Source organism: Wasmannia auropunctata, unplaced genomic scaffold (assembly GCF_000956235.1).
Source record: "Wasmannia auropunctata unplaced genomic scaffold, wasmannia.A_1.0 LD334385.1, whole genome shotgun sequence".
In the NCBI taxonomy this organism is placed as follows: Eukaryota; Metazoa; Arthropoda; class Insecta; order Hymenoptera; family Formicidae; genus Wasmannia; species Wasmannia auropunctata.
The window spans coordinates 775,926-783,874 of record NW_012028505.1 but is presented as its reverse complement, the minus strand read 5'-3'; the positions used below and the strand labels follow the sequence as shown (position 1 = coordinate 783,874).

Genomic DNA, 7,949 nt, shown 5'->3' with positions numbered 1-7,949 from the left:
ACGTGTGCTCTTCCGATCTTTGTTACTTCTTACCAATAATTGTAGCATTTGGGTCGAGAGTTGGTAAAAGAATATTATTTGTTGTATCTCCGGGACCACAACCGACATCCATACATGTTCCAGATATACTTTTCAGGTTTTTGACAAATTCATTCACTATCATTAATACGGCACGTTTTTGCGTCACATTAGAAGATACGTACTCTGCTGGATTTGCCATGTTTAACGGTCACCACTATACTGCGCAGTGGCATACAAAGATAGAAACCGCAGAAGACTTAATGTCACTTATGCAAGGACTCTGAAGGGGATTGGATGGAAATCTGCTGGATGTGAGGTCCACTGTCATGTTGGTTTTCTCTCTCTCTCTCTCTCTCTCTCTCTCTCTCTCTTTCTCTCTCCCCCCGCCTTTCTCTCTTTGTGTCACTGGTAGAAAATATTTTCTTTTTTCCTCTGAATAACAGGTATAGAGCAAAGCTAGAGCAATATAGTGCTCTTCCTCCCATTGCGGCCCTTTCCTTTCCCTACTATTATTGTTCTCTTCTTTCTTTTTTTTACCCCTAATTCTTAAAAATCTTTTATTAATTTTTTTTCTTTTAGTAATTTTAATAACTTCAAGTCCGAACTTAATTTACGATGGTGGGAGGTCTAGCTTAATAGGGGTTAATTTTAATAATTTATTTAAAAAATTTATATTAATGCAATAAGAGGGAGAGTGAATGAACTATAGTGTTGATCTATAGTTGACATAATTTAAAGCGTGTTTATCTTGTTGCAAACTATTCACCACGATTATTATAATTGTACACATGATGATCGTTGCTTTGCGCTCTTTAATGTAGTTCTTTATTTATCTATTTCTTAATTATATTGACGAAATCAGTTGTTTAATTAATTTTTTTATGCAATATCTTATTTTATATGTATTTATTCAATTCTAGTTATGAATAACAATACCAATCAATTTTAATTTGAACTATTGAAGACTTTGTGTAGTGCGAATCGTTTTGACATTAAAATTATTTATTAATAGTTATTTATTTTGGTGATTGATATCACATTTTACTGTGGTTCGTTTCTTTGTTCGAATTTCCTTATTGATTTGTTGTTCAAACACGAGACTTTTATTTATTTAATTTGTTAACTTAGAAAAAGTTCGAATTAAAAGTTCAAAGTTCTATCTCGTGCGCGTGGTAATTCCGCGTGTGGGTTAGAGGAACGTTATATGGCGTGAAAGCTGCTCGAAAGCTGCGTTTTCTCCCGTAGCAACTATAGATTAACACTATAATTTTCTTTCTCTTCCTCCTATTGCATCATTTAATTAAAATTTTTGTAATAAATTATTAAAACTATTAAAATCAAAAGAAAAAAAATAACTAAAAGAAAAAAAATTAATAAATACAAAGATTTCTAGGAAACAAAGGAAAAGGAAGGAAAGAATAATAATAGTTCATCTATAGCTGTTAAGAGAGAGAGAGAAAGAGAGAGAGGGGAGACAGAGAGGGAAAGAATGAAAGAAATATGATTATTTTTTATTTAAATCAAAGTAAAGAAATGTGTTTAAGAAGAAAGTATAACATATGGATTAATTTATCATCGATTAAACTTGAAAAGATTTATGGAGTAGTCAAGAACAAAAACAAAATAATAAACGGAATGTAACGATGAGGTATAGCTAAACATAAAAAGTTCCACTGCCGCAGGAATGCCAAAACAATATCACCGATTGTATTGAGACGCGTTGCTTTCGCGCGTTTCGAAGCAGATGGTAGAAGAGACATTTGTAAGCCATACGCAAGTGAAATAGTGAAAATTCAATTGGTTAGTGACGTATTTCCCTCTCTCTTGCTCTACGGACCCGTGTCACGGGGGCCTCATTGCCCCTTTGATCTCCATTGGAGCTGCCCGAGTTAGAACTTTATAGGCATTCTGCTTTAACGTTAATATACAGCGACTGTCAAACATGGCAAATCCAGCAGAGTACGTTTCTTCTAATGTGATGCAAAAACGTGCCGTATTGATGATAGTAAATGAATTTGTTAAAAACCTGAAAAGTATATCTGGAACATGTATGGATGTCGGTTGCGGTCCTGGAAACATAACAAGTAATATCCTTTTACCAGCTCTCGACCCAAATGCTGTAATGATTGGTAAGAAGTGACAAATTCCACGAATATAACAGCGTAATATAACGTTGTAATTTGTTTTTCATTACAATGACCTTGTAGGAACGGATGTTTCCGTGGCTATGATTGAATATGCCAAGAAAGCGTACTGTGACAACAAACGACTTGAATTCGAAATATTGGACATTCAAACTAAGAGCTTGCCTGAAAAATATATTTCTAAGTTTAATCATATATTTTCGTTTTTTACATTGCATTGGTGCAACGAGATAAGGTAAGGAATTTTTTAAATAGATAATTATCTTTTAAAACTATAATTATGTATAATTAGTTAATAGATAACACATGCATAGGTATATGCATACGTAACATACACCGTGAGGAGCAAAAGTTCCGAAACGGTCTCTTGTCTCATAGTATTGGTTTAATATAAAAATGTTTGAACCCAATACAAATTGTAAGGTTTGAGAACATCTGTTAGTTGATGATATTTATTTGTGCTTTAACTTGAAAAGTGCGGTTAATCTCAAAATAAATATCTTAAATGGAAATCTCTACTTTTTATTGCATATTTTTGTAGCTAACGTCAAGAGCTTTTCAAAATACTATAATGAAGTTATTTTTCATTAAGTACTTTTCGAGTTATAAGACTTGAATGTTACAATACCGCTGGCATTTAGAGTCAGAAAATACTGTAGTATAACCATGAGACTCGTATCTCTGTTGTGGCACACACATAAACACATGCGCACGCACGATGTGTAAATTCGCCAGGACAATCTCAACATACATCTTGAATAATATTAATGCCAGCAGTACTATAACTTTCAAATATAACTCGAAAAGTACTTAAAGAGAAAAATAACTTTATCATAGTGTTTTAAAAAGTTCTCAATGTCAGCTATAAGAATATGCAATAAAAAGTGGAAGTTTTTATTTAAGATTTTTATGTGATCGTGCTTTTTAAAATCATCCAAAAACAGACATCAGCATTTAATCGATTTTTTTTAACTCTAAAATTTTTGTTTGAACCATTTTTCCATTACTTAACCAATACTTTCTGAAATAATTCGTCGTTCCGGAACTTCTGCATCTCACTGTATATATGTATGTATGTGTGTGTGTGTATACATGCAACATATTTTTTCGAAACATATTCCTATAATTGTTACTTTTATAATAATGTTCTATTTTTTTTTATTTATTATAAAATAACACGACGCATATTTTTTAATAATAAAAATGTTTTATGCTAGTCTTATATTTTATTCAAACAGTTGTATTAAATTTCCTTGTCACGAAAATATTATAATAAAAATATATTTTAATAAATTAAAATTTAATATTATAATAAAAAAATATTTTAATAAATTGATGACATTTCTCTTCTTTATGTAACAGAACAGCGTTTGAGAATATGTACTGCATGCTTCAACCTGGTGGAACTATCTTTATACTTTTTCCATTATCTCACGATACATTTTATAATCCGTTGAAGAATATTGCGCGAGATGCCCGTTTTGCGCCTTACTTTCAAGTCAATATTATTTATATATTTTTCTTTTCGCAATCTTTCAGTTAAAAATGTTAATTATTGCTTTTGCCTTACATAGAATCTGGAGAAACGTTTATCGCCCTTATATGATTCGGTCTTCCCTCGGGAAAACCTAAAAAATCTACTTGAAAGTGTCGGATTTAATGTTCAACATTGCAGTCTTCGTGAACTTGACTTTTCTGATTTGCTAAATACAGATACATTTTTAAGTTAGTTATTTTGAGTAATATGTAAAAATGAAATTTTAAATTATAAAATTGCATACATTTTTCATCCCATTTTTTTCTTTATGTTATCATTTAAGTATTTTATAATGATATTTTACGATTGATTACGATTTAGATATTAATAATAATATTATTATTATTAATAATGATATTATTAATAACATTAACACATTTACATTATTTTTTTTTGGTAGATTCGATTATGTCCATTTGTAACTTCATAGATGCGATGCCACCTGAACGACAGGAAGAATTCAAGGTTGAATTTTTACGTGAACATAAAAATTACATAAAAATAAAATTATATGATAATAAACAATGTGATAAGGAAAGACCAATATTAGATGTACATAAGTTATTACTCGCTGTCGCACAGAAAGATATGTAATAATCGTAACAGCATATTATGCCACGTTTGTATTATGTAATGCATAAAAATTACGAAATTTTACGAAGTTAATAAAAGACGTTGTTTTTAATAGTTGTAGAATTTCTTTTCAATTACATCCTATTTATTTATATTTCCAAAATGATTAACATTAAAATTTTTAAAATCGTCATTTAAAATTGAAAACTAGACGTGTAAAAATAAATTACTTGTATTTAAATACGTTTATTATAATAGAATAAATATAACAAATTTATAATTACCGAGATTTAAAATCATAGTAAATGAAACTAGTTTTATTGCAAGAAACATTTAAACGTTGCTATTGCACGACCTGCAGATAATCGAATAATCGGAAATTTGTCTTGGCGAAATTGTTATACGAGTCGCAAAACCTCTCTCGGTCAAAGATCAGTTAAGATAGGGAACGCGCAGTCTATTACATGACCGTTATGTAGCGAAAAAATATACTTGGCGGGAGACGCTACCGCGTCTCCTGATCTATACTCGTGGCTCTTGTCTTTTTTCGTCCTATATCGTTTCGCGACCGTCTTGGATCGTTAATGCTTGCAATTCGCCCGAGCGACGCATTAGAACTGCAAAATATTAGCCTCGCTAATATTTTGATATCGCGTGTGCCGAGAGATAGTTCCGCCGATCGAGGATAACATGATAACGAGACGCATACGCACACGCGCGCACAACATGTTAACGCGAGAGAGTTAGTGCAGCTAAGGGAATTAACGCTCTTGGAAAAGCCAATTGAAAGACCGCGGAAGTAATTTAATTATGCCACGCATTCGAGAAGGACTGCCCCGTTACGGTAGATTTAACAACATATTTTAATAGAACGGTGAGAGAGTGAGTCGCTTCAAGTCGCGCTTGTCACTCGTGACAAGGAGATCGTTGGAGAACGTGAGTAACGCTTTTTGTCCGCTTTTTGCAATTTTCTATTCTATTTTATTACTTTGATCTACGACTTTATATTATTATATTTCATTAATATAATATTATGATAGCTAATTTTATTTTATTTTTTTATATTATTTAGAAAGTGACTAAGAGAAAAAGATATTTCACTTGTTAATTACTTTGCATTTGTTAATCATGTTAACTTTGTTCTCGAGTAAATCTCTCGTACGATTTTCTGGTATCAACAAACCTGGTTTTTTCCCCGTTTCTTGCAATAGTTTTATATTAAACATTAAAATAAATATAGATGTTCCGTCTCTTATAATTTTTTGGAGTATCTGACATTTTTCATCGTAATTTTTATCGTTAAACGCTTGGCTGTATATTAAACAACGCATTATATTCAATCAATCAGTCTTTTATGAGCCAATTAAGATCGTAGTCCCAATTCTATCATAGTTAAGTCTCTACAAAAACTATACTTATAAAGGATAACACCATCGAAAATATGCCCAATCAACAAACTAAAACAAGCATTATAGAGTAATTTGACTGAAATAAATAATAAAAAATTAAATATCTATATTTCTATACATTTAATTTTAGAAATATAAGTAATAAATAAATAAATATCAAGTTTTACATTATAATTATTTCTATTTATAGTTTTACATTTTACATAAATGTATTATATATTTATTAATATATATATTATATATATTATTATTTTATTAATATTTATTAATATATATATTATTATTCTTATTATTATTTTATATAAATATATATATATATGGTTTTATTAATTTAATAATATTGTAGTAAGATTTATTTTATTTCATTTTTCTTATTACTTAGAAAGTGACTAAAGATATTCCGTTTCGTTTTTGTTAATCGTGTTAAATTTGTCCTTGCGCCATAAATAGTATTATTTCCTGGTATCACATCACGTTACATTTCGCAATATTGCTTGCATGTCTAGAATCTTTTATTCGCCATTTTACCTGCACGTTTATGCGCAAAATCTTCTGTTTGATCGTCTAATTTGCTCGTAACGCTTATCAGTCGGCAAATCCTCGCGAATCCCTCCTCGGTTATCGCAGAATTTATCGCGTCTGTTCTAGCCGCCGACTCGGAATGATAATTATCCACGAATTCGTCGCGCATTTGTCGCTACAAAATTAATACCAGTCTGTTTGCAATTCGTTATTTGTTGTTCATGATTTACCGATCCGGTTCACCGTGATAATATGAAGGTAATTTATCTTCTTCTTATTGTTAATTTTTAATTCATTTATTTTTCTTTCTTAGTTTTTGTAATTTTCCTTCTCGTGGATTATTCATATTCACTTCAGGTTTTATTTTGAAAAATTGATTAGATTAATTAAAAATATCATAAAGTAAGTAGTATAATTTGGTAATTAATTTAATTGGTTTCCCAATTAAATTACCGTAATGCTTTTCAGTACGAGGATTGTGAGTCTTGTTAGAGTAGTGTTAGATGAATCAATTGACTCTTTGATTTCGTTTAAACACCGGCACATTTCCGGCAAATCGATACGAACTGATAAGAAATGCGAACTTGCCCATTTATCTATGTATTCTATGTCATTTATGAATGCCGTACGGATAGCGAACGAATTACGAATTACGCATAGCTTAACAGTCGACTGGAAACATCTACTAATATCCTTTGTTACCAATATAGATTAGCAATATAGATTCATCTCGGTTTAACTTACTTTTTATCTTTTAGTTCTAGAATTAGAAAAAGATAAAGAGTAAATTAAACGTAGTAAGTTAAAGTTAATCTACAGTAGTAGATCATGGACATAAAATTCTGAGCGTATGATTTTGTTTACGTTTTTGCTGGCTTTTTCGCCTTCAAATATTTTCGCAGGTGTTACAGATTGCGTAAACGCGTGGCAAAAAATTACAATACGCTTTTTGCGAATTTGCGTAATTCCGTTTTGCATTCTCTTTGTCATGGTTTCGTTATCGAAATGTTGCAAAGTGTTGCGCGACACTTTTTTCGCGATTCATTTTATAATGTAAGCTTAATGTGATATTGAAGTTGATATTATCTCCTCAAAACATGCGTTTCGAGTGTCTCCTAAAAAGTTTTGATTTGTGAAACGAGATATTTGAGATGATTTTTGAGAAATTTTATAAAAAAAATTTTTAAGATATAGCTATATGAATAAATCTTATATACAAGATATACATATGTATTTATTATGTATTTATTATGTATTTTTTATGTAAACGTAAAAATAATATATACACACACATGAGAAATATATATGTATATATTTATGTATATATTTATATGTATATATTTATTTTATATATTATTATGTGAATGAAATACATGTATATGTAATATGTATATTATTTTTAGATAATGAAACAGTTTTCGGAATAAAATTAAAAGACGGTACAAAGAAAATTACGCCATACGTACTTTTGTACTAATAATATAATTAATTGCATATAAGTATATAAAAGATAGAGATTTATGTGCATATAATATTTATATGTATATTATATGCATATTATATGTATATTGTATTTTTACTTATATACATATATAATAAAGATTTATTTATATGTATATACATATTATACATATAAAAATATATTTCTCAATTTAGATACACGGAAAGAACAATTTTGCTGAATTCAGATCTGAAAATAATTTTTGTTCAATAATCAAAATAATTTTGTGCGAAAGTCAAAGT

At 29.7% G+C, this 7,949-nt stretch overlaps 2 protein-coding genes across 4 annotated transcripts in view; one reads left to right on the top strand and one right to left on the bottom strand.

Moving 5' to 3' along the window:
• Nucleotides 1–220, bottom strand: part of LOC105458719 — a gene marked incomplete at its 3' end in the record, with an annotated part of 1,942 nt that extends 1,722 nt beyond the window's left edge. The window contains exon 1 of the mRNA XM_011704237.1: nucleotides 34–220. Within this exon, the coding sequence (XP_011702539.1) occupies nucleotides 34–220 (187 nt within the window). The remainder of the gene's footprint in view (nucleotides 1–33) is intronic.
• A 1,636-nt stretch (nucleotides 221–1,856) lies between these two features.
• On the top strand, nucleotides 1,857–4,389 carry LOC105458715. 3 transcript variants are annotated; one of them, XM_011704231.1, is made up of 5 exons: nucleotides 1,857–2,105; nucleotides 2,229–2,400; nucleotides 3,528–3,663; nucleotides 3,740–3,890; nucleotides 4,103–4,389. In XM_011704231.1, the coding sequence occupies exons 1-5, from the start codon at nucleotides 1,964–1,966 to the stop codon at nucleotides 4,294–4,296; spliced, it is 795 nt and encodes a 264-aa protein (XP_011702533.1). In that variant the 5' UTR covers nucleotides 1,857–1,963; the 3' UTR covers nucleotides 4,297–4,389. The 3 variants fall into 3 exon arrangements, with proteins under 3 accessions (XP_011702533.1, XP_011702532.1, XP_011702534.1); XM_011704230.1 differs by having other exon boundaries at nucleotides 1,857–2,150; XM_011704232.1 differs by lacking the exons at nucleotides 3,528–3,663; nucleotides 3,740–3,890 and having other exon boundaries at nucleotides 1,857–2,150; nucleotides 4,103–4,214.
• The last annotated feature ends 3,560 nt before the right edge of the window (nucleotides 4,390–7,949 follow it).

Excerpts from the sequence above, each read along its gene's own strand:
- LOC105458715 (XM_011704230.1), top strand. The coding sequence starts at position 1,964 with ATGGCAAATCCAGCAGAGTACGTTTCTTCTAATGTGATGCAAAAACGT. Across the intron at positions 2,151-2,228 it reads CCCAAATGCTGTAATGATTG|GAACGGATGTTTCCGTGGCT; the intron begins GTAAGAAGTGAC and ends ATGACCTTGTAG. Across the intron at positions 3,664-3,739 it reads GTTTTGCGCCTTACTTTCAA|AATCTGGAGAAACGTTTATC; the intron begins GTCAATATTATT and ends TGCCTTACATAG.